Source organism: Thamnophis sirtalis, unplaced genomic scaffold (assembly GCF_051295495.1).
Source record: "Thamnophis sirtalis isolate CommonGarterSnake01/CBP01778 unplaced genomic scaffold, rThaSir2_p1.2 scaffold_9, whole genome shotgun sequence".
NCBI lineage: Eukaryota > Metazoa > Chordata > Lepidosauria > Squamata > Natricidae > Thamnophis > Thamnophis sirtalis.
The window spans coordinates 47,420,416-47,448,080 of record NW_028261389.1 but is presented as its reverse complement, the minus strand read 5'-3'; the positions used below and the strand labels follow the sequence as shown (position 1 = coordinate 47,448,080).

Genomic DNA, 27,665 nt, shown 5'->3' with positions numbered 1-27,665 from the left:
TGGGAATGTTTTGTTCCAGATCCAGACCAAAAATGTTTATTTCAAAACAGAAATGGTTTGGTGTGGATAAAAGCAGGGAGCGGGGGACAAGAGTGCTATGGTGGGATAGATGAGGAACAAAAGTATGAACCACTTTTGATTCAAAAAGTTGAGTAGAACTCCTGAAGTTTAATGAATTCTTCAGGGATTGAACAACACAAACCCCCATAAAAATCTATTTTATGTACATACCTAACAAAAGGTGACCAGGGGCACGGAGGTTGGAGGTCGGCTCATGTGGGAAAAAATGGTGGCAAAGTTTCTTTGAAAAATATTTCCCTGACTAATTTCACCATTTTAATTTGCTCAGTTCTTTGTATTAACATCTATATTATTCTGGATTGACTTGGAGTGCTCACTTGTGCCGGCTGGTAAGTGAATTGGGTTTTTTTCTTTTATTTTTTAATGTATTTTAAAATAATATTTTATTTATTGTGCATAGGATATTTTAAAAGTTTTATTCTGTGTGGATTCTTTTTTAAAATTGTCTTAGACTATTTAAAAAAAGATTCTATCCAAAATAAATTGAAGTGAAACCATTTTTAAAAATTCTATGCACAATACTTTGAAATGTTTTACTTCAATTTATTCTGTGTGGATTCTTTTTTTAAATTGTCTTAGACTATTTAAAAAAAAATCTATCCAAAATACAAAATACCAGCTGCAGTTATTCACTTAAGAACTGTGGCAAGAAAGGTGGTATAGTGAGCTGTTGTGACTCAGCAGCAGTCTTCTGTGAGTCTTTTCGGAATGCAAGATTAACGATGCAGCTGGGGCTCGTTAGTGGGGTTTTGGGGATAAAAGGACGGATGGTGCCACGCCCTAGTTGCAGGAGTCAACGTTCCTTGGTTCGTTCAACATTGATTGATCATCAGTCGTGGTTTATGTAAGATACACTTGGAAAAGTGCTTTGTTTTCTGTAACCCTGATTCAAGGATACACTTGGAGAAGTGCATTGCCATAAGAGAGATTTGTTTTGTATTCTGTTATCTTGTCAGAGACTGTATTTATGTTATTTTTGGTCTCACAGCCAGTCTGAGCCAAGAACTGATAAAGAGAGTTCCTTTTAAGTTTGTTTGCCTGTCGTCTGTTAACGACCGGGAGAAGGGGGGACAGAACAGTGACCAAAGTTACAATGGCATTGAAAAAAGTGACTGATGACCATTTTTCACACTTAGCGACCATTTTCACAACTAGCGACCATTGCTGCATCCTCATGGTCACGCGATCAAAATTTTGATGTTTGGCAACAGATTCGTATTTATGATGGTTTCAGTGTCCTGGGGTCATTTTAATTGCCTTTTGTGACTTTTTGACAAAGTCAAATGGGGAAACCAGATTCACTTATGTTACTAACTTATCAGCTGCAGTTATTCACTTAAGAACTGTGGCAAGAAAGGTGGTATAGTGACCAAAGTTACAATGGCATTGAAAAAAGTGACTGATGACCATTTTGCACACTTAGCGACCATTTTCACACTTAGTGACCATTGCAGCATCCTCATGGTCACGTGATCAAAATGTTGATGTTTGGCAAGAGTTACAATTTATATTTGTAAATTGTAGTTATGTTGAAATTAAAAAAAAATTACAATACTATTTTTGCATTATATAAAAAATTTTGTTGCTCCGTATAAAATTTTTAATCAAGCCCCCCCACCCCCCGTCAAAGGTGTCCCTCTTTACCAATCTGAAAATCTGGTCACCTTAACCTAACATTATGTTATGGTGCATCTGCACTCAGCTACTGAGGATTACAGACAAAGACTACAGGTAGTCCTTGACTTATAACAGTCCATTTAGTTACTGCACAAAGTTAGAACGTTACTGAAAAAAAGTGACTTGTGACCATTTTAACCCTTACATCCGTTGCAGCATCCCCATGGTCACATGATAAAAATTCAGATGCTTGGCAACTGGTTCATATTTATGATGGTTGCAATATCCTGTGGTCATGTGATCAGCTTTTGCAACCTTCTGACAAGCAATGTCAATGGGGAAGCCAGATTCACATATCAAACCATGTTAATTTAACAAATGCAATGATTCACTTAAGAACTGTGGCAAGGAAAGTCATATAATGGAGCAAACTCAGTTAACAAATGTTTCATTTAGCAACATAAATTTTGGGCTCAATTGCGGTTGTAACTCGAGAATCACCTGTACAATATTTTACCATTTCTTCTTCACAGTTTCATTATACCAGAATTATATGTGTGACTATCTCCTAAAAGTAGCAAAAGTAGGCTGGGATATTTGGAGAACAGGACAAACAGCATCTATGATTAATAAAATGATATTGAATAACACAATATAAAGGTTAATAAAAAACCTAGTTTTTCTGCTTTTAAGTGAGTCTTGACTTTTGGCAATTGTCTGGAAATTTTTCTTGGCAAAATTTCAGAAGTTGTTTGCCACTGCCTGCTTCCTAAAGCTGAGAAAGAGTAAACAGCCCAAGATCACCCAGTTATGCCTAAGGCGGGACTAGCTCATGGTCTCCTGCTTTCTAGTCTGATGCCTTAACCACTATGGAGAAAATCGGATACCACATATTTTTCATGTTTAAATAAATATTTCAATGGCAGTAGACTTAATATTTCAATGGCAGTAGACTTATATACCGCTTCATAGGCCTTTCAGGCCTCTCTAAGCGGTTTACAGAGAGTCAGCATATTGCCCCCAACAATCTGGGTCCTCATTTTACCCACCTCGGAAGGATGGAAGGCTGAGTCAACCCTGAGCCGGTGAGATTTGAACCGCTGACCTGCTGATCTAGCAGTAGCCTGCAGTGCTGCATTTAACCACTGCGCCACCTTGGCTCTTACCTTTTTTGTGACCATTGCAGCCCACACATTTTTATTAAGAAGCGAAGAGATGATTTTCATAGATGAGAAAGTGTAACCTTTATTGCCTCTTTTAAACAAATAGACATTTTTAGACATTTATTAAGATTTATAGGCCGCCCTTCTCCCTGAGGGCACTCAGGGCGGCTTACAATCATGGGAGGGGGGTGCAATAATAAAAGACAAACAGTGAGGAAACAAGATAAGTAATAAAACACCAACTTGCATTCAACAGTCAACACTCGGGCGGGTAATTTAAGAACTTATCCCCAGGCCTGCTGGGAGAGCCAGGTCTTAAGGGCCGTGCGGAAGGTCTGGATGGTGGTGAGGGTACGAATACTTTCAATTTGAAATCCTAACACTTATTCTGATCCGTGAAATTAGTATGTACACCTTATATAAATTGACAGACTTTCTATAATATGAACACAGAATTATGAACATTGATTTCCATTTCTAAGATATATGATTTTATATTGTACACACAATAATTAGGACATTTCCATTTCAACTCACATCAACATTTGCATACTCTGCAGCACAGAAGATGGATCACGTTTACAGAAATCTGGTCATAAAAAAAAAATGAGACAAAAATATCCATCTGCAATACTATCAGATCAAAAGAAAAAAATAAAACAATTTTTGCTGGTTTGATGGAATACGATATTCTTGTGCTTTTTAGAAATGTGCAAACTTTACTTAAACTGATTTAAAATGCTCACTTGTTTCAATGAGCATTGACTACATGAATATGGGTAATTGATATGCTTTATTTAGTTATTTCCTGTTTTTTTTAATATGGCAACTTTAAAATTCAGTCATCGAATTACAGATTTTATTCAATTAGTATGCTATACTGTAAGTCTTACAGATGGGCTGATTTTGAGAAATATCTGTTCCTTTCAATTTAAATTCCTATTTTCAGAGCAATTGATAAAGTATAATTTTTTACAACCACCATCACTGCATAGTTTGCACCCAAGATCTGAGAAATAGTATAAAGATTTCCTCCTCTCCAGCTGGGCTCCAGATGTGGCCACTATGCACCTAGGCCAGTGATGGTGAATCTTTTTGGCACCGAGTACTGAAAAGGGAACGCTCGTCTGGGCCACAACCCGGAAGAGAAACAGGTGGCATGCGTGTGCTGGAAAATGAACTTCTGGTTTTTGGCATGTGTATGCACGCCGGCCAGCTAGTTTTCCGGTTACTAGCATGCATGCACGTGCGACGATCAGCTGGCCAGTGAACACGCTCATGCTGGAAAATGGAAGAATAGCTCATCCAGTTTCTGGCACTGCCACACACAGAAAGGCCAGCTGACCATCGTGCACACACCAGAAATCCGGAAGAGGAACAGGCACCGCCGCATGTGCTAGGCGACAGGGCTCCGCGTGCCATTTTGGGCACACATACCATAGGTTTGCCATCACGGACCTAGGCTAATTGAGACTTAAAACAGATCCCTGTTCTCATCCTTCTTTGGTAGCCTATATATAACATTAATGATTGATTGACTGATATAGGTCAATTAATGCATAAAACATTGGGTAATAGTTGTCCCTTTGACAATAGTTCCTTGTAATATTCTGAGATGAAAAATGAACTCCTGGGGAACTTGTTGTGACTCAGCAGACGTCTTCTTTGAGTCTTTTCGGGATGCAAGATTAACACTGCAGCTGGGATCGTTAGTGGCGTGTTCTGGGGATAAAAGGATGGATGGTGCCACGCCCTGGTTGCAGGAGTCAACGTTCCTTCATTCATTCATGCATTCAGTCATTCATCGGTCATGGTTTATTTGTGATTTGCTTTCTGTAACCCTGATTCAAGGAGACACTTGGATAAGTGCATTGCGTTGTAAGAGTTTTGTTTTGTGTTCTGTTATCTGGTCAGAGACTTTATTTATGTTATTTTTGGGCTCGCAGCCAGTCTGAGCTGAGAACTGATAAAGTGAGTTCCTTTTAAGTTTGTTTGCCTGTTGTCTGTTAACGAGCGGAGAAGGGGGGACAGAACAGTTTGACTCCTGCCTGACAAACCTCCATTTCATTAATTATGGAGCAATTACATGCTGCAAATACGCAACCCATGCAACAAATGGCCGTACTGACGGACCAAATGGCTCAAATGCAGAGGTTGGTTCACCCCCAGCAGACATGGAGAAAGTGCCCAGTAGCTATGCCAGATAAATTTGACGGCGACCAGGACATGTTTGCAGCATTCTTGGGACAATGCCAGATGTTTATTAGCCTGAGAGTGGAGGACTTTCCCACTGACCGGACGAAGGTGGGATTCATTATCAGTTTGCTCTCAGGCACAGCTATCCGTTGGGCTACCCCCTTGTTAATTCAGCAGAGCCCTTTGTTGGATGATTTCCAGGGCTTTTGTCAGTACTTCAAACGGATGTTTGAAGATCCTATCAAGGGGGAAACATCAGCTAGAAGTCTGAAGTCACTGCAGCAGGGGAGTGGTTCATTGCAGGACTATGTTAGTGAATTCAGGCTGCGTAGCCAGGATTCCACGTGGAATGAACCAGCTCTAATGCACACGTTCCAGGATGGTTTGTCAGAGGCCTTGCCAGATGAACTGGCGAGGGTGGACAGGCCACCGAAGTTCGACGCGTTGGTCCACCTGTGCCTCCGGATAGATGCCCGGCTGCAGAGGCGAAGGCCTCGCCGTGTATTCCAGGAGACCACCAGCATGCCGGTTCAGCAAGGGACTGCAGTGGACTGGGAGGAGCCCATGGAGTTGGGTGCTGTCAGACCTCGAGTGTCACAGACAGAGATGGACAGATGACATGCTGAGGGATTGTGCTTCTACTGTGGGGATCTTGGACACCTGGCAGGGAGCTGCCCCAAGAAGAACAGAAGGGTTGCGTGGACTGCAGCCATCCCTCAGCAACGCACTATCATGTCGGACAACCAGCACGTTTGTGCGGCCGTGATACCCCGTTCGCACAAGGTAGCGTGTGTTCGGAGTGTGTGGAGTTCCAGGGCGGATGCCCTGCCGAGTAAAGTAGAGAACTCTGACCCTGCGAACTCGCTTCCACCTCGGACTGTTCTACCCGTTGCATCCTGCACTGCCATTTGTCATCCCGTGAGCATGCAGTCTCTGATACGGGATGCACAGCGGGGTGACGACTGGGTGGAGCAACGAAAGGCGGAAGTGGGGCCGGCGTCCCCATGGACTTTGGAAGGGGATCTTTTGAAGTATCGGGGCCGGCTCTATGTTCCCGCAGGGCACATTTGTCGATGGGTGCTCTCGCAGATTCATTGCGCGTCTGCATCAAGACATTGGGAGTTTGTTCGGACGTTGCGCCTGGCCTCCCGGCAATTTTGGTGGCCCCATCTGAAAAATGATGTGCGGAGGTGCGTGAAGTCATGTGCCCAGTGCCAATGGGCCAGGTCTACAAGGAGAACTCCGCCAAGATTCCAGCCATTGTCGACTCCGGTCCCCACAGCACTGGACTTTGTTTCGATGTTCCCGGCGGGGTACCAGTGTCTTGGACAGTGTTTCGTGGAGGCCGTCACCAACCCTTCTGGGCCGCACCCTGATGGTCGGAACCGGGGGAAGGGCTCTGCGGGAGGGGATTGTGTGGTGGCTCAACAGGAGTCGGGGAAGCTGCTGCCAGACTCCGACAGCAAGTGGTCTTGTGGGTTGGCCTTGGAGGAGGTGGAGGACGCTGGACAGGGTGTTAAGGCTTGGCTGAAGCTGGTAGAGCTGCCGTCAACCTCCGATGGTAGGGGGGCTGGTGGGTCGGCCTTGCAGAGAGTGGAGGACCCTGGACAGGGTGTTAAGGCTCAGCCGAAGCTGGTAGAGCTGCTGTGAACCTCCGACAGTAAGGGGGCTGGTGGGTCGGCCTTGCAGAGGGTGGAGGACCCTGGACAGGGTGTTAAGGTTCGGCCGAAGCTGGTAGAGCTGCTGTCAACCTCCGACAGTATGGGGGCTGGTGGGTCGGCCTTGCAGAGAGTGGAGGACCCTGGACAGGGTGTTACGGCTCGGCCGAAGCTGGTAGAGCTGCCATCAACCTCCAACGGTAGGGGGGCTGGTGGGTCGGCCTTGCAGAGGGTGAAGGATCCTGGACGGGGTGTCGATGCCGTGAAGGGCGGAAGGAAACATGGTGGCCACCAGATACCTAAGGAGTTCCGATTCAAGGGGGCTATTCCTGCAGAGGTTTGGGACTCATGAAAAAGGCACCACAGGAAATGGGTGCGGGTCATCTTGTGGATACATCATTCCGACCGCATCCAGACCATTGGAACCCGGGGAAAGGGCCCTGCGGTGGGGGATAGTGTTGTGACTCAGCAGACGTCTTCTGTGAGTCTTTTTGGGATGCAAGATTAACACTGCAGCTGGGGCTCGTTAGTGGCGTGTTCTGGGGATAAAAGGACGGATGGTGCCATGCCCTGGTTGCAGGAGTCAACGTTCCTTTGTTCATTCATGCATTCAGTCATTCATCGGTCATGGTTTATTTGTGATTTGCTTTCTGTAACCCTGATTCAAGGAGACACTTTGATAAGTGCATTGCGTTGTAAGAATTTTGTTTTGTGTTCTGTTATCTGGTCAGAGACTTTATTTATGTTATTTTTGGGCTCGCAGCCAGTCTGAGCCGAGAACTGATAAAGTGAGTTCCTTTTAAGTTTGTTTGCCTGTCGTCTGTTAACAAGCGGAGAAGGGGGGACAGAACAGGAACTGTAGTTGACAACGACCATGGTATCCTTCTGCGACGACTGCGGGAGGTGGGAGTGGGAGGCACCGTGCTGCGGTGGTTCTCTTCCTACCTCTCGGACAGGTCGCAGTCGGTGTTAGTGGGGGGGCAGAGATCGTCCCCTAGGCCCCTAACATATGGGGTGCCTCAGGGCTCGGTCTTATCCCCCCTACTATTCAACATCTACATGAAACCGCTGGGAGAGATCATCCGCAGGCACGGGATCAGATACCATCAATATGCGGACGATACTCAATTGTATCTGTCCGCCCCGTGCCAACTCAATGAAGCGGCGGACGTGATGAACCGAGGCCTGGAGGCTGTTATGGACTGGATGAGGGCTAACAAGCTTGTGCTCAACCCAGAAAAGACCGAGTGGCTGTTGTGTTTCCCTCCCAAAGATTCCACCAATATTCCATCTCTCAGGCTGGGGGGTCAAATTCTATACCCCTCAGAGAGGGTTCGCAACTTGGGAGTCCTCCTAGATCCACAGCTATCGTTTGACCATCACTTGACGGCTGTGGCTAGGGGGGCATTCGCCCAGGTTCGCCTGGTGCGCCAGTTGCGACCCTACCTGAATCGGGAGGCACTCACAACAGTCACTCGGGCCCTTGTGACCTCTAGGCTGGAATACTGCAATGTGCTCTACATGGGGCTGCCCTTGAAGAGCATCCGGCGTCTTCAGCTGGTACAGAACGCAGCCGCGCGAGTGATTGTGGGTGCACCGCGGTTCACCCACATTACACCTATCCTCCGCGAGCTGCGCTGGCTACCTGTCGATTTCCGGATGCGCTTCAAGGTGCTATTAGTCACCCATAAAGCCCTGCATGGTAGTGGATCTGGATACTTGAGAGACCGCCTCCTGCCAATCACCTCCCTGCGACCAATTCGATCACACAGATTGGGCCTCCTCCGTATTCCATCGGCCAGCCAGTGTCGGCTGGCAACCACAAGGAGGAGGGCCTTCTCAGTAGTAGCCCCGACCCTTTGGAACGAACTCCCCGTGGAGATTCGTACCCTCACCACCGTCCAGGCCTTCCGCACAGCCTTGAAGAACTGGCTAGCCCGTCAGGCCTGGGGATGAAGATAGTTGCCCCCCCCCCGAATGATGAATGCATGTTGCCTATTGTTTTTATTATATGTGTCTATGTTATTGTTTGCATTTCCCCTTCCCTGATTTTATGTGAGCCGCCCTGAGTCCCCTCAGGGAAAAGGGCGGCCTACAAATTTCAATAAAATCAAAAATCAAATCAAAATCAAACGGACACTCAGGTGACTCTAAATGACCATTTAAAAAGCAAAAAGAAGAACTCCTTACATCTATACCATTGATGTCCAAATATTTGGCTTGCCTGGGCTACACTGAGGGAGCAGGAATTGTCTTGGGCCACATATAAAATATGTTATAAAGTAATGTATATAAATATCAAATGTCTTTTATTTTTTGTATTACATTTACGATCTTGTGGGGTTGCATTACTGTTCTGACCCCCCTCGTCCCACACCAACACACTGAGACAAAGATAAGTTATGGCATTTAATTAACAGACAGACAGGTCCTTGGCAAACCAGCACAGACAAGCTTGGGCAGCAATCCAGAACAGATACGCCGTGGCAGCAATCCAGCCTGCCAAGCTCACAATAATGTTCTCCAGCATTAGTTCCTGCGTTGACTTCTGCAAAAAGGGCATGTGTACAAGCAGTCCTTTTATAGTCTGGAGAGGAGCCTAATGACCACCAGCTGAGTGCAATTACCTCCTGTACTTGCGCAACTGTTCCTGACACCTATTAGCTTTTCAGTGCCGGGCATTCAGGAACAACTCACTGCTGGCGTCCGGATCACTCTTCCTTGTCTCCTTCCCACTGGTCCAAGGCTCAGGCATCTCCTGGTGGCCAACCAGCCTCTCTACACCCTGCTCGGAGTCGGAACCCTGTCCAGGGTCCTCCACATCCTCCAGAGCCGACTCATAGGGCCCCTCGCTGTCGGAGTCTGGTGGCAGCTCCAATGGCTCCTGCTGGGCCACAACACATTACTATCTGTCCAGGGCTACATATGGCCTATGGTCTGGACATACCTGATCTATATGGTTTCTCATAGTCAAATCTTGATTGCATATGAAGAATCTCCTATGGCTTGTGGAACCCAAATAAGTAATCCTGGATATAATAATACAGCACATATGAATGGGAATCCCCAAAAGTCAAACAATTGTTCATTTTCAGACATGGAAAACCTTCTTGTAATGAAATGCTTGTTATTGCTGGAAGTATTGACTGGCTTCTTTCAGTCTAAAGAATGATTTACCTAACCATGATTTATAAATCAAATTAAAATATGGTAAACCCAAACAACAAAACTGCATTATGACTCAATGCAACATGTAAAGTCATCTTCCCAAGTACCTAGCTATCCACAAATAATCTCTGGTTCATTAAAAAAAAGAACTGATGAAAATGGTAAGCCTTGGTATTATTTTGAAATATTTTCTTTTTAAATGTAATTGCAACTATGATGAAAAAAACAGAAATTGATTCTGTAAATGAATGACCATTATAATATACCGTAGTTATTCAAATTCCCAGAAATCAAGACAAACATAATGTATGTTAAATAATGAACTTTATAAAGAACCAATACAGTGAAACCCTGATTTAACATTATTTGAAGGATAGGGTAGCTCTTCTTTGTGAGTCTCTATTAAATAATAAAATATAAATGACATAATATGATAAACAAACACAAAACCAATTTGCACTGTTTGGGTCATACTGTCATTTGCCAAATCATGTAATTTGACACAAATAATATAAATTGATGTGTGTGTTTTTAAAAGGTCTAATCCAGACTATTTAGACTATTCAATGGACACATCCACTGTTTCTGAGAATGTTGAGATAGAAATGTTGTCCATTGTATCTATTAATCAGTTATCTATTATATTGAATTTTCACCGTTATAGCTTCTGTGGAGTAAAGGCTTTTTGTGGCATTTGAGAGCTTTATCCCATGACAATATTTCGATAGGCTGGATTGCTTAGGGTCAGTTTCCATTATGTGAAACATGACTAGTGGCCCTATTGTTGGAGCACATGCTGGATATTTAATACATTCTATAGAAATAACAATACATAATTATTAATCAGTTAGGGGATAACTAACAGAAACTGAAGCTTCAAAAAAAAAAAAAAAAAGCCAACTCAGAATCTTTCCACAAGGCTGTGAACACAGAACTCTTTTTCAGGGCTCTTGAGACTTTTGTGGCTATTAAATTGCAGTCAACACCAGAACTGTATGTTGATATTTTGCTGATTTGACCAATGAATATTTGACTTCCATTTTATTGTATTTAATTGTAAACTCTAGGAACTAATGTACAACTGCCATCTGTTGTTCCCAAATAAAGACTCTACGATGTGTTATACAACACAAACTTGCTTGATAAGGTTTTGGAAATTTACCTTAAAAAAATCAGAATATAATTTCATTACAGAAGAATATTTGAAAAATGAAAAGATGAATAACAAAGATTTAGAAAAAAAAGCCTATGTCATTAGTCTGCCAAATGTATGGCTTTTTATCTGTCAGAATTCTAAGTACATAAATAAATGTTCCTTAAAAAATCTTTCCCTAGGAGTAACAGCCATAAGCACCAGTGGGAGTACAGTAGGTACAATTTGCTACTTGACCTGGTGGCAGCTAGTAAATTACATGCAACCCACTAGTACACAGTATGCTTTCCTAAATTCCTCAATGTTAAACTATAGTCTCAATGATTACAGTTCATTTGACCATTATATTATTGGGCATATATTACTTTTTTTTGGGGGGGGGGGAAAGCTGTATGTGAATTAATGCAAGTAGTGAAGTTTTATTGATACAATTTTAAATAAAGCATTTTTAAATCAATAAAATGTTATTTAATTGTGTTAATTTCAAATATGCTTTTTCTCACAAAACCTGAAAGGGGGTTGCAATCAAACTGAGGCCATTCATGACTTACTTATGCAAATATTTAGAAATGTAAATGTAAGGAAATGCAGGCAAAAAGCCAGAAATAATTCTAATATAATGTTTAAATACTGGTTGTTACTATTAGCAGTTAGTCCTTAAGAATAAGGCTCAGGATGAGTGTTCTGCTTTGTGTTAGTCCCTAGCAATAACTTAAAATATTAATGTCCTTGGATAATTTAAAAAAATATTATGGGTCCTTAATAAATTAAAATAACACAATAATAAAGATGTTACAATGTTGACCTGAATTTTTTCTAATGCAAAATACAAAGAAAGTTTTTTTAGCAGAAAAATGCAGGAATTTCCAAAATTGAAATAAAATAAGCTATATATTAGGAATAAAATATACAACATATTATGGCACAGAGATACAAGAGAATTAAATATATAATTGTTTTAGATAGATAGATATAGATAGATATAGATAGATATAGATAGATATAGATACACAGACACACACACACACACACACACACACGTTCAAGGTTCATTGAATTGAATTGAGATGATTTTAAATAAATATGTTCGGGATACTTAAATAGTTTCTCTTTAACTGAACAGTTCCATTCATACAGTATATACAGGTGTGCTACTGTGTCCAATAGCATTTACTTCCTAGTTCAGTAGGGATAGAATTACAATCTTAATGTATCAATGAATAGTTACTCCACCTATATTAGCAAGTAAATGAACTGTGCCAGCTTTCTACTGACATCTCTCTTCCCCTCTCACTATTGCAGGATCCTACCTACAAATTTCAGCATCATTTAATGGAGATTATGATTTGTAGGACTTCAAGGTGGGGGGGGGCAATTTTCCAAACTAAGATAGTCCTGAAGCATTCATTAGCATGTGTGCAAGTTTACGGTCACTTAGCATAGTCATAACAATTCACAATTACACAAGGCTTCCGTCTATCAGTGCACAGACTACATGCCTTTATTTGCTTCCAAGCAATTATTGCAGGCAAAAATTAAAATATTTTCCTCTTCATCAACGCCTCTAAAAGTTACAATATAGTCTTTAAATACTGAACAACCATATGTTATAATTTTGATCTTTAGAAAGAAGATAGGCAAGATTAATATTATTAAGTTGTGTTGTAATAATGCATGCAATAAAACTATAAAGATGAAAGAGGATGAAAGGGAAGCTACTTTAAAATACTACTGGCAATGGAATAGTTCAAAGTTTTCAAAAAGCTATGTAATATTTTGTCCCAACAATGTAAGAAATAAAATTAAAACATAGTCTTTATCAAGCAAATTAATCTTTTTTTAAGAATGCACAAATCATAATGGTTGTTTTCATCATTTTTGCCTTAAACGTGAGTGGCATTTCTCCCTACAAGAAAAGACTCTCTAGTATTTCAAGGTGAATATACCAAGATGCTAAGTGCCAACAAATATGAATAACATTTTTAAAAAAATTCTTGGTCAGTATTTCCCCCCAGTAGTTTTTACCTAATGCCCAGGACACGGTGACACAGGCAACAATGACTGATCAGTGCTACCTGGAATGCAAACCGGTAATAAATATCCCATCATAACTTTAGCACTTGACACAAATTCTTCTTTCCCCAGTGAAATCATGAAAATCCTGAAGCAGCATCACACTGTATTAAGACCTGGGCATGGCTATCCAGCCCTTTAGCTACACCTCCCTCCCCCCCCCTCTCTCCCTCTCCCTCTCTCTTAGTGCATGCATTCACAGAGTTTTTCTTTGTTTGCTAGCAATACATTGTACAAAGAGACAGGCATATTTGAAAGTAACCATTAAGCTGTCTTTATAGAATGCTGCAATACACCATTAAATTAATAAACAAAGAAAGCCCAATATACCTTTTGCAAGCCTCCTCAGAATCTGACATCGGCATTTAAATGAGACAGCTATCATTCTTGCTCAGCACCTTCAGAGGCCAAGTATAGTCCTAAGGCTCCGCTTCGGAGGATGCAGTAGAAGCATATGAATTCCTCATCCACATAGCAGAGAAAAGAAAGGTAGTCCCAGTGGGGAGTGACAAAGCTTAATTTCTCTTGGCTGATGCAGAGATCAGCTCCATGTCATCAAGCAAAGCTCTGTCATTCAGTGCTGCTCCGACCACTTCCACCGCTTGCAGAATCAGCTGAATAGCTTAAAAAGCAGTATTTAACAGCAGCAAGGCATCAAATGGTATAAGATCCCAACAAAGATGCTAAACACGGCTTTGCTGCCATCTCCTCGACTATGGTATGCTGCTGTACAGCAAGCACCAGCTTCTGTTCCAGGCAAAGAGCCATGCATTTTAGCACAATCAGGGGATATTCCCCCCTCCTCCTGCTTTCTCAATCCTTCAGATATTTAACTCTCTGTTAGGATTGTGTGCTGAGTTATTAGAGCACCAAATATATCTTCATTCTTAACTGCAAATGGACAAAAAAGTGAATTGATTTTCAATTTAAACATAATTTCAAAGCGAAAGGATGCCTTACAGTTCCTGAGAATGAAGGGGAAAGAGGAGAAAAGGAGAGAAACCCAGAGGAAGCTTTCTAAGAAGGCATAGTCATTAATCATAGTAATGATGATAAAACAAGCAATGTACAGGGAGCCAGGAATGAGAAAGGAACATAAGCTCTAACTTATGTCTATACATTTATCCTTTTAGCCTTATATTAATAATCTATTATAACATTACCAAATTTTGCACATGATTCCTTAACCCTCAAGGATTTTTTTAACCATCTCTTATCTGTTAAGCAAATAAATTTTCCTATTTATGCTTCTATCATAAAACAATGAGATAAAACATGGCATTACAACATTTTTCAACTCTTGTAGGCCAACTGCATTTCTTTTTGTGACCAAAACAATTAGGAAGATCCCATTATAAAACTTCAAAGCTGAGTGGCGTTCACTTTTTAATACTGGTTTTCTTTCTTTCTTAAATCTTTTATAAAATGAAGAAATTTAAAGGTCCCTAGTGTCAGAGAAATTATCATCTGCTACTCCCAGTTTTTCTCAGATCATAATAAATCTTTGTTTTAATCTTAGATCATAACAAAAATAAACTTTATAAAAGCAAAAAAATGACATCAAACAGTTTTGTATATACAGATGATCAGAGAAAAATAAACAACCAAATGACAAACATGGCAAAAGAATTACAGAATTTGCCAGCTTAATTTATAGAATTTAGTTATAGGCATTAACTGAATCATTGGCATAATTTGTGCAGCTGCTTGAGCAAAACTGCCATAGCCATAAGGACTCTCTAATATTGTGTTTAGCACAAAATAAATTTTCTTCGGATCAGTCCAGCTTTCTTCCTCAAACTGGATAAAATAATTTCATATAGACTACTGCAGGAGATAAGAAATAAATAAAACTCCATGTAATTTCATTAACATATGGACATAAGGAACCTTCTTGAACCAGGCTCAAAATATAGGTAGTCCTTGGCTTGATCATCATTTGTTTAGTGACGGTTAGTTACAATGGCACTGAAAAAAGTGACTTATGGCCCTTTGCAGCATCCCATGGTCACATGATCAAAATTCAGGCACTTGGCAGTTTGCATGTATTTATGACAGTTGCACTGCCTGGGGTCATGTGATCACCATTTGTAATCTTCCCAGCTGGCTTCTGACAAGCAAAATCGATGGGGGGAAACCAGATTTGCTTAACAACTATATGATTCACTTAACAACTGCAGTAATTTGTTTAACAGTTATGCCAAAAAAAGATTATAAAATTGGACAAAAACTGCCTTGTTTAACAACAGAAATGTTGAACTTAATTGTGGTCATAAGATGAGAACTCCTTGTACAATAAAGGAAACTGTGCTTATTTAAATTTATTAGAAAACTCCTACTGCAAAGAAAAGTGAACATGCTTCACAGAATTTTTACACAGAGCCAGTTTGAGATAGTGGTTAATCCATTGTTTGAAACTAGAAGACTATGAGTTCTAGTCTATCTTTAGGCATGAAGTCAACTGCGTGTCCTCGGGACAATCTCCCTCTCTCAGCCTTAGGAAGAAAACAATGGCAAACCACTTCAGAAAAATGCTATCAAGAAATCTGCAGGGGCTTGTCCATGTAGTGGATACTATGGACTGCTAAAATTGAAAGATTATACTTGCAAATTGATTTTGATAAAACATTTTAACATAGAACTACATTTTGCTCTTGCTGCTACCCACTGATTATCCACATTTTGCAGGCCATAGATCAGCAGTCCCCAATCTTTCTGACTCCATGGCAGTGGTGGGCACTGGGAGGGGATGGTTTCACACATGCAACCGAGGTCCCATGCATGTGCAAATGAAGTTTAGCACATTCAACTGCTGCTTGTGTGGACCAGTTCCCAACAAGCCATGGACTGATACCATGGACTGATACTGGTCCGTGGCCTGAGGATTTGGGGACTCCTGCCATAGATGAGTGTTCTGTTTAAAGAAGGCAGGGGGAGAAATCTAATGAAAAATAAATTATTTTTGGTATTTTAATTTTAATTTTTTTAGTATTCTTAACTGTAATATATTTTTGAATTGCAAGCCATTCTGTGTTATTGACTGAGATGGGTGGCTATATAAATAATTTGTTAAAATACTACCTCCTCCTTTTGCCTAGAGTAGCCTCAGAATGAGATAGGCAGCAAATAAAATTAACAAATAAATACAATTATCAGAGAAGGATCTGAGTCAGAAATTAAACATCCTAAGTAAAACTTGACTGGATTTGAAGTATGTCTCTTTCACAATGGAGAAAAGAAGCAGGTGCATTTCTAGAGACATCAAAAAGAATTGGTTTTAACAATTCATTGAGGAGGGAAGATGCTTCAGGCATTCAGGGAAAGTACATAGCATTTGTCTATAATTTTGTAAAGAAACTGCATCTTTTCCTAGGATTGGGCACCAATAATAAAAATTGTTTCTATTAAATGAAGAATTTGCTGCTTCTGATATAAGCATGTTGATATGCTGAAACTTTATAAAATGATTTATTGGTCATTGGGTAGTTACTTTTGAGGCTTTACACTGAGCAAGCCTATTCTTAGATAAGGAATATAATCTATATTAAGTGGAATACCATGTTTTGACCAAAAACCACAACATTATTTTTATAATAAACCCTTAAGTAGTTTCTAAGATAATAATGATAAAGGTCAAATAATAATAAATACAATTATTTTGATGCAAGATATGAGAATAGTCCTATACTACCATGTTTCCCAGAAAATATGACCTACCCCAAAATTAAGGCCTAGCCTGATTGGGGATGGGCGTAATATAAGCCTTATACCCTCCAAATAAGCTGTAGTGAAGGGGGCGTGACCAGCACAGGAGGCAGCCCTTCCCTTCCCCAGTCGCCTCAGAGAGGCTTGGTCCCTTAATCACTGCCCATAGATCAGCTGAGCCAGAAAGGGCTGGGAGCTGCCTTTCATTCTGTCTCTCTGCAGAGGCCTCCCAGTGCAATGCTCTGCCGCAACTTCGGAGCAAACCTCTACCTACCCTGCACAGGATTGCAAGGCTGAAGGCTTCGAAGGGAGCATTTTTGGGCTGTGTGTCTGTGCAGAGCTCCCTAAGGATAGAATGATTGGCAGGAAAATGGGGGGGGGGATTTTCCCGTTGATTGGAGCAAGGCAAAACAAGCATAGTAATCTCCCCACCCCTCCCAACCTGCAGATCGTCCTTTCAAAGAGGAGTTTCATCACAATGAAGCGGCAGCTGGAGGCAGTGTTTTCATTGGGTTGTGCTTTCTCCTGCCTGTCCTCCTTTTCTCAGTTTATGCTGCCCCACACAGAGCCGATAAGAGATCTGCAGTGCCCACCAGGGTCAGAAGAATGTGGGGCTCAGCATAGCTGTAAGCCTGATGCCTGCAGCACTGAATAGGCGAACAGGACAGCACTCAGCAGCCCAAAGAGGGCAGCAGGCAAAGAGGCACAAGCAGCATGGCTCCACCCATAATGCCAGCAGCATCAGGCCTGCCCCAGCAGAGAAGTGTCCCAGCAGCAGCTGAGCCAGCAGGCAGGTTGTGAGAGTTCCCTGCCATTCAGGCACTGAAGCTCCGCCACTGCTGGGGGTGGTGGTGGGGGAGATGTGATCCAAACTCAGAGGGCTGGCAGCGATGTGCTCTCTCACACACATGGCCCTGGTGGGCACTGCAGATCTCTTATTGGCTTGGCGTGGGGCAGTATAAACCGAGAAAAGGAGGACAGGCAGGAGAAAGCCCAACTCGACACAAACACTGCCTCCAGTTGCCTCTTCATTGTGGTGAAACTTTTCTTTGAAAGGAGGATCTGCAGGTGGGAAGGGGGAGATTACCATGCTTGCTGAAGGCGGCAGCCTGAGAGGCACCTGCGAAGCATCTGTTTTGTGGATGGTGGGATGGCCTGCTGCAACCATCACACCATTAGGTAAGATGATCATGAAGCGTGTTGCTGGGCCTACCGGTCTTTTTGTGGCTGCCATTAACAGAAGAAGGGGCGTGATGGCTAGGAGGCTGTTCTGCTTGGATGGCAGGTGCGACCGTTAGGTAAGGGTGTGTGGGATGCATGGGGCAAGTTGTTCCCCCCTTCAACCTTGCTTCCTTACCTCCTCTTGTCTGCACAGCAAGCAACAAGAAGGCTTGCTGCGCATTTCCATGCATATTATCAAGTTGACACAAGGAGCATATGGGGCTGCAAATCCAGCTGCAAAAGTGGCCAGAGAGGCATCCGCTATTTCGTGGATGGTGGGATAGCCTGCTGTGACCCTTTGAAAAGCTGGCGTGAGGGGTTACTCGTCCCACTCCCCACCTCCTACAAGTACATGGGGGGAGGGAGAGAAATTAAGACCTCCCTGAAAAGAAGCCCTAGCCGTTTTTTCAAGGGTTAAAAGAAAATAAGACCCAGTCTTATTTTTTAGGAAACATGGTATCACATGCACATGTCTGATTCCTTCTATTCTCTCTGTACTAAACACAAATTTTATGAGTATTTCTCACATCACTTGGCTTGAAATATTGTGCCTTATTTTATCTGGATTTGCAAAATAGAGGATTTGCTTCCTTGATATTTATTTAAAGTAAACAGAACTCAATTTGAGACCTTATTGCTCAAAATGCAAAATTGAGACCCTTTCATTCTTCAAGCCCCCTCGTCTTCAGATCAGCGTTCAGATATTTGGGATTTGTTTCTTTTCTGTGTTTTCAAGCATAGAGAGGGATTCCTCAATCAAAAAGGGATTAAAAATCATAGCTGTAACCTACCTTCTGCAATACATATTTCACAGATCAAGCTGCCAAGTTTCAGTGAGAAAATAAGAATGGTTCCTTAGCAGCCCATACACTAAAAAAACATTCCTCTCATAGGTGTAATAATATGTATAGCATTTCAAATTTGCTACATCTTAAACTCTCGATGAATATTAGAATTATTCTATCAAATATAGCTTGAGTAGATCTCACATTCAATAATACAGTTCTGCAGTCAGAGATTTTCAAATATTTGAGGTTAAAGAAAGTACAAATGACCCACAAGTAATAATGATCTTATCGTATCATAGGAGGATATGACATACATTTCATTACATTATGTTTAGACTGGTACTTTACAATCTAAGACTACTACACACTAAGGGCTATAATTGCTATCTATTATCTCACCTATAGGTAAAGCCCCCAACATAATATTTATTCAAATTCAGGACTTGAAAATTAAAGATCTTATGTAGTCAGCTATAACTATAAAATTATAATAACCTATCAAATAAAGACTAAGATAATCAAAGGCAGGTTAGCATTAGGATTTACTGATAAAAATGGATACAAAAAGATAATCACATATTAATATAATTTAGGACTACAAGTAGTCTTTGATTTACGAACAGTTGTTTCATGACTAGTTGAAGTTACAACAGTTTGAGAAAAGGTTGGGAAAATGGCTATAAAGCACTTCTGGCCATCATAAAAGGTCACACTGCCCCCCCCCCATCCCCGGTCACATGAACACATTTTGGGACACTTAGCAACAGGATCATAATTATGACAGCAGGGCCCCCTGGTCACATGTCCGCAATTTGCAACAGTTTTTTGTCAGTTTCCAGCAAAAAACACCCATTCAGGAGAATGGATTTGAATTTACCACTATGTGGTTTACTTTATGACTGCATGATTCAGACTTACAGCCACCATAAAAACAGTCATAAAATCAGTCTGGCCACATAGTTATGGTCAATTGTATTTAAAAAAATCTAAGGACTTTTAGGACCTTTATGATTACCAGTCAACCATTACATGACAGCAGGAATAGGCATAACTCTCTTTCCTGCCAATGAATGGTTTTCTGGAAGAATCCCAGGAAAAATTCAAATACATATCCTTTTTTTGTGCTGATGCAAAGGGACTGAACACTTTTACTTCTATTTGCAATTAACTACAATTAATCATTTTGTCTAATCCTCTAATTAAGGGGAATGTAGCTATCATTCAGGAAAACAGTTAGGAATCATAAGGTATGGCTTGAAGCTGGCTTGCTTTTCTAAATTATTGTTGAAATTTACCAATGAATTTCAGCATAACAAATTAATTTAGTCATATTAAATTATTAAAATTTACTCTCTTCTCTAAGATTCAGATCAAGTTGGGGATTATTTCTGTCCTATATCTATGACCTGAAATATGTAAAACTCATTTTGTTTTGAATGCTTTCATCTACTACCATTTCCACCTTGGTTATGCAGACTTCCCAAATTAGACACCATCAGATTGGAGAAATAGTTTGGTTAAGATCAAGTACTGTTTCCTAGAAATATGATTGACCTCCCGAAGCACATTACCTTATCTTGCAATCCAAAGAAGCATATGTGATTGATTTACTATACTTTACTGCAAGCTTCTCCAGAGAACACAATTATCTTCTGTATTTTAAAATTCCTTTTCAGAACCTATGCTGACTATGCAATAAGGATAATTGTAATTCCCTTCCACTGCTTTATTGTAGTAAAACCAGTGAAACTATCTAACTTACACATTATGTAAGGAGAACTGAAATAATTTTGTTTTATAGCTTAGTTATGAGCCTGAGGGAGAATATCAAGGTTTGATGAGTTAGTGATGTTGTTTGACTGTTTACTGCTATGTTTGTACTTTCATATAACATTGTGACTTGTATACTGTAAAAATGGCTAAAAATAGTGACTGCCTATTTTCACAGAAAGATATAAAATTGTATTAATATTTAAGTAATTCAAAAATTGAATGATTTGAAAATTATAAGGAAATATTCATTGTTCTATTTGTTAAATTTAATATATCAGGTAAGATAACTTACCTGGTATATTAAGACTATTCAATACCAGTCATATTAACATGTTCATAGACTTGGTAAACATTATTTTTCCTATACATCAAAACAGGACAACAGGACAACAGGTCAAGCAGATCCTGTTACTCAAACCTGTCATATCGGTCTTCCCTCTCTTCCCCTCTCTCTCACACACACATGCACACAAATTCTCAATTTTTCCTTTTTCAAAGTATTTAAAATTATGTCCATGGTAGTAACAATAGTGTAATTGAATTTATATGCTATGATAACTAGATTCAAAGATGAATATATTATGATTTCCTTTCAATTAAAGTAATGTCCTTCAACGATAAGAAACTGCAGCAAGTAGAGTATTTGGGGGATGGCGTAGATCAGTCCTTTCCAATCTGAGGCCCTCTAGACATATTGAATTCTAATTCCCGCCACTGCCAACCAGCATGGCCATGTTGGATGATGGATGTTGTAATTCAATACACCTGGAGGATACTACACTAGGAAATTTGCTTTAGATAGACACTTAGATTCCCTATGGCACTGCACAAATGCAAAATAGAACAACAATATGAAACTTGACTGAGGGATCTTTGCAATATAGTGAATCTCAGATAAAATTCTTCAAAATCACAGAGTTGCACAAACTACATATTTGAAAATCACTATGTTAGAATAAAGGAATTTTATTTTAATAGTTTTTGCATATAGACAGCAGTTATCTGGGAACTCAATCACAGAGTTGTACATCAATATGCTGAACAAAGCTGGATCATAGCGCTGATATTGGTGAGCTGAAATGTATAGACTTTATTCAGCAGCAGTTTTAGGAGACATATGCCCAGTAATTTTTTAAATGTCACCAATTCTTATATAATAATAATGTGATAATTTTGCAGTTGTGGCAATTTCATCAGTTTTAACTTGTGAAACACCTTAAGTGGCAAAACAAGCAAAAACCTTCTGAAAACAACTAAGAATTGTATTTTGTCAGCCTGATTAATAAAGGACTTAAAGTACTTGATCATACTATATAATGAAATAAACCATTGCAGTATTTCTTCATCAGCATTAAAGAAGAAAATGTGCAATTAAAAGAAAAAGCATTATGCATTGCCCATTCTATCAATACAGTTCATGACAGAATCTAAGCAAAAATAAGACAAAAAATCTATACAGGAAAACTACTGCTTGTTTCTACTAGCAACATGCATATAATTAAAGGCTCTGGGATTTAATGTAATCCCCAAAGCAGCATATCTCTCTGTCTGAAGAAGAGGTTTCACTTGCTGTTGTAGATGCATAAAGCAATATAATTCTAGTAAGATAGTGTATTTTTCAGCTAGTCATAATGTTGATTTACTATTGAAAGCTAGGACAATTTAGAAAAATAAATAATTACTCCCTTAGTTTTTAATTGAAAACTTGATTTTTCAATTAAAATTATTTCACAGTATGGATAGTAAAAGCCCCTACCTTTAGTTCCTACAGAACAGAGGTTGGTTCCTACCAGTTCGCACCAGTTCGGTAGAACCGGTTCGTCAAATCTACCAAACCGGTTAGAAGAGGTTCCACCAGTGGACCCGAAAAGCAGGGCACACCTACAGAAGAGGTTCCAAAAATTTTTGAAACCCACCACTGCTACAGAACTAAATGGTCTATGATATTAATGAGTTTTATTATGTTGTATTGTGTAGTATTGTCTTTGGTTATATTTTCATACAATTTTACAGTTCTGTTGTTACAATTTTATACAAAACTGCTTGCTTATCTGAAACTATACTTCCTCAACTGAATTCATACAATCTAACCACCCATCCTGCTTAACCTCAGGTAACTTCATTGTTCCTTCAAGTTTGCTGTTTTTAGAAGGGGTTTGGTAAGAGCTGCATCTATTTGGTAAGAGCTGCACTGATACAAACTCAAAGTAAACCATTCCAAACTTGGTTGCAGAAAATATGACTTCAGCAACACAGTGGTCAACGCCTGGAATGCTTTACCAGACTCCATTGTTATATCCTTTAACCCCCACAGCTTCAACCTTAAATTGTCTATGGTGAACCTTACCCCATTACCTAAGAGGTCCATAAAGGGGGCGTGCATAAGCGCACTAGCATGCCTAATGTCGCTGTCCTACTATCCCCATCTATTTGTATTCATTTCTTTCATTCATATCCATGTTTATATTTTTTACCTGCTATCTTGTACATGTTTGACAAACTAATAAATACAAATATTGATGTGGGGTTCTGTACCTTACAATTCTGTAAGGCTCTATAAGGATATATATATATAAGGATATATAAATCATAGGTTTGAATGTCCATTCCTCATTACAAACTCTCACTTTTGAGATGCAAGCCCCAGAAAAAGAAATGTGATCATAAGGTGACCAAATGGAATTTTCCAAGGCTGCATCAGCGTATGAGCAAATGTGTATTCTAGAGAGCAGGATTTAAGTGGAAGATGATTCCCTATAGCTGTTCCACATGACTCTACTTGGGTATTGCCTTGAGGGAAGGCTGCTAATGTTGTAATTCTTGTGGAATGAGTGCAAATTGGAAGGAGGCACACTATTTCTCAGCAGATGGTTGCCATTTTCCATTTGCAAAATTCTTAACCAGCAGCTTGGAGGATGAAGATAGAGACCTTTAGCATTTTTGGGAGATGGAGCATGCCTCTAAAATAGCAATGGTGTCTAAGATAGAACAGATAAGTATGGCACATGGCTGAGGAAAGAACCAGAAGGTTCTTACGTATATATGTTTGCAGAATAAAATGTACATTTGCGTTTACATTACATTTGCATCCTATTGAGCATCAGCTCTATAGTGTAGCAATCACAGCAAAGAAATCAACTTACTTGAGTGCCACATAAACTACAGCTAGAGGATAATTCAAATATTTGAGCTAGGATGAGCCAGATGGTTAGAAATAATGTTTACCTATTCACCAATGCTTTATTCAGTATCAGAACCATGTAGCAATCCAAATTGATCAGTTAGCTCAGATGATAAACCAATTAGCTGAATGGGTAAAATAGAATTAACCGATATTAGCATGGCTTTTCCCAGTGGGACCCAAGATGATCCTATTACTGACACAGCAGCAGTCACCAAAACTATTCAGATCCAAGTACCTGCTTCCCTGCCAGACAAATACTATGAGAATCAAAGCAAATCTAATTCTTTGTATAGTATGAACTATATGTTTCCTTGAGACAGATTATCATCCCATTGATCAAACGACGGACATTTTATAGTTACTCTAATAAAACGAGAGAGTTGTAAATTGGGTAGCTCTCCTTTCTGATTCACCTTCAAACTACATCAGTTCTGTAGAATGGCTGAGAACTTAATAACTGACTGATCTACCACCTTAACCCTACATAAGAAAAGCGGTTGGTGAAGAATATCTCTGACTTTCAACTCTCAATTTAGGATGTGGATACAATAAAAAAAAACTTTATCTGATAGTTCAAAGATAGCCTATTGAATGAAATAAGATAGCAATAGCAGTAGACTTATATACCGCTTCATAGGCCTTTCAGGCCTCTCTAAGCGGTTTACAGAGAGTCAGCATATTGCCCCCAACAATCTGGGTCCTCATTTTACCCACCTCGGAAGGATGGAAGGCTGAGTCAACCCTGAGCCGGTGAGATTTGAACCGCTGACCTGCTGATCTAGCAGTAGCCTGCAGTGCTGCATTTAACCACTGCGCCACCTTGGCTCTTGAAGATAACTTCATTTATCATGGCATACAATGATGGTACTAACCCAGGTCTCTATGGACACTGATTGAAGGTTCAAGGAATTACAACTGTACAAGCAGGGAAGGAAGATACCATTTTTACTTCCTTTATCTCCTTCCCACCATTTTATCTGCAAATTTCAGACTACTCAATTTAATCCCATGCAGCTGAAAGCTAGAAAAGCTCTGCTATCTATGCAAAGTTGTAACACCCACAGCCTATGACTACATTATTAAAAAACAACCCTGCCTACTTTCCATATGAATGCCCTGTTAAACTCAAGGATCTCCTAAGTTCTGTACTTGTAAAGGCTAAAAGTTTTAACAAGCAGAGGACCTAAATGATTCATCTGACTTGCTGGAAAGTGAAAAGGATCTAGGATCCAGGAAATCAAAAGGGTTCCTGATGATATTTAGCCATGAGTGATTTTGGGCCATTTAATCTCTCTCAGCTCAGCCTACCTCACAGGACTTTTGTTGTGGGGAAACTGGGATAAGGGAAGAATATTAGTTATGTTCGCTGCCTTGATTTATTTACAAAAATAACAGGCAGGATAAAAATAAATAAAATAAAATATTTCCCTCAAAGTTCCTTCTCCTCATCTCATATGAAAGCTAGTAGTGATCACTGAGACAACCATGGGATTTTTATATCATATGCTGTAAATTAAGACACTTTCAAGTTTTTATGGTGGGTTTTTTCTGGCTGAGCAAAAGTAAGATAAATGAGTTTGCACCTGAATAGCAAAATCTTGAACTTCAGATTATAATTGCCTTTCTTGACCTCAAAATAATGTAAAGATTCTCCTACAATTAATGGTTATGTAAATAGTAGCAAACAACTTCAGCTACTCTTTCTTGAAAGATGAAAATTCATTTCAACTGATTTTAAAATTATCTCACAAATGACAAGAAGTAAAAATAAAAAAATCAAGAAAATCAAGACTTGATTTTTAAAATATGTTAATTACCTGTTTTCAAGTTGATATTTTAAATTGCTTTTGATATTTGGCTATGATTTTAATGCTTTAAAGAGGACTGAAATGTTAATATATGAATCTTTAGATTTATTTCATGAGAGAGCTGAGGTGGCGCAGTGGTTAGGGTGCAGTACTGCAGGCCACTTCAGCTGACTGCTAGTTCAGCAGTTCAGCGGTTCTAATCTCACCAGCTCAAGGTTTACTCAGCCTTCCATCCTTCCGAGGTGGGTGAAATGAGGACCCAGACTGTGGGGGCGATATGCTGACTCTGTAAACCCCTTAGAGAGGGCTGAAAGACCTATGAAGCAGTATATAAGTCTAACTGCTATTGCTATTGCTATTTATTTTTGTATTTCCTTGTTTGCTTTTTTGCTAAAAGAAAATGTAATATTAATGCATGTGTGTAGCCATACATTTCCAATAATATGCCATTTTAAATAGAAAAAATAGTTAAATATGGAATCAATATTACAACCAAAAGATTTATTTAAAAATACACTCTTTGTATAGTTTGCATCAGTCACTTATTATGTCAGAATTATTTAAATGATGTTATGCTTAACGCTGTTTATTAAATTTAATTGCTTTTTCTAAGAATATATAGGTATGTAATTATTTTGCTCATTCTTACACTAAACACATGACATATCATTGCATTATAGAGAAAATAATGATGAAATATACCAAATATATAAAAGACAGAACCAAAATGATTAAAAATAAAAGAAAATTGAAACCTGCTGGTCACCTTAGCATGTATTTCCCTAAGACAGTAAACAATGCAGCACTGCCAGAATTAGTTTCAAACAATTCATTTCCAAATTGATCATACAATTTGTTATGAAATATTACTTTTATAATTAATATATTTTAAAAAGAAAGGACAGCTCTTGTTATTTGCTGATTTCATCTCACAATTTTTTTTATTAGAAACTCATGTCTTTATTTTACTTGTACTAGAACATTTAAGCAATAGTCTCATAATGTCTAAGACTGGAGGAACTATTAGTTTCAACGTAAGCTGGAAGTCAAAGAACCACATAATCATTTCTGTAGAGCCAACAGGGTTTTATGTTTGTTTTTCAAACAATAGTGTCTGCTGCCACATGGTAAATTACTTCTGAAACAGAGAAAGCTTTCATAAATTTATGATATGAAGCACTGGTCTGCTGCAAAAATCCCGCTAGACATATTCAGGCCAATGGAAAATAACATTTTGAATCTTACTTCTCACATCCATTCAATATATGTGTGTGTGTGTGTGTGTGTGTGTGTGTGTGTGTGTGTGCGCGCGCGCGCGCAACAATATATGTTATGAATGCACAAATATATATATGAAGACATTTAGCACATAGTTAATGTCACAATCTGTGAAAGTGTAACTTTAAAAACAGCAGAGCATGTTTATATACAAATTATATTTCTGGAACTAAATTATAAACCTAGAAGTACAAAACTCGTCTTTGTTTATGAGGATCATGTTTTTCTTTTTCTATAAAATAATTTTAGGACGTCTACATACACATAACTGATCAAAAGGGAGTCACAAAAGGCTGTTTTTTTTGTTCAGAATCCATATGCTAATGTATTGCACCAAGCTTTAAAATTTAGTGTTGTTGGAAAAGCACTATAAAACTGTTAAAATGATAAAGATGCTTTCTAGCTGCTGTTTGGAATGCAGAAATATAAAACTGCATATTCCTGTAACTGCACGTTACAGGAAAAGAAAAGGGAATACCGGGGAATTAAATCTCTAATTGATGCAAGGGTCTATGCCTATGGATCCTTTAATAAGGAGGATGCTTTTCTCTATCCTAGATTTCTTGAGCATTATAAGTAGTCCTACTGTTGGATAAAAGAATGAAAATTTTAAATGATCTTGTGCTAGCAATTCAATTCATCAAATAAACTGCCATCTTGCTACTTCAGATTAAAATCAATATCCTGCCTCTTAATTATTATTAGTCTTTTTTTAGACAAAATCTTTGTTGCTATATATTCTACCTGATCACTTTATATGCGGGGTCATAATTACCTGTATGCAAAGCATATGGATGTC

The 27,665-nt window shown here is 39.5% G+C and overlaps 1 protein-coding gene across 9 annotated transcripts in view; it reads right to left on the bottom strand.

Annotated features, from left to right (window-relative positions):
• GRIP1 (glutamate receptor interacting protein 1) overlaps positions 1-27,665 on the bottom strand; it is a 395,387-nt gene that overhangs the window by 151,082 nt on the left and 216,640 nt on the right. Inside the window, exon 1 of one of the 9 annotated variants that reach the window (XM_087723474.1) lies at positions 13,440-13,772. The exons of the other annotated variants lie outside the window; for them this stretch is intronic. Coding sequence (XP_087579600.1) covers positions 13,440-13,494 — 55 coding nt within the window. The 5' untranslated portion in view covers positions 13,495-13,772. Of the gene's footprint in view, positions 1-13,439; positions 13,773-27,665 lie in introns of those variants that run through there. 9 annotated transcript variants of the gene reach the window in all.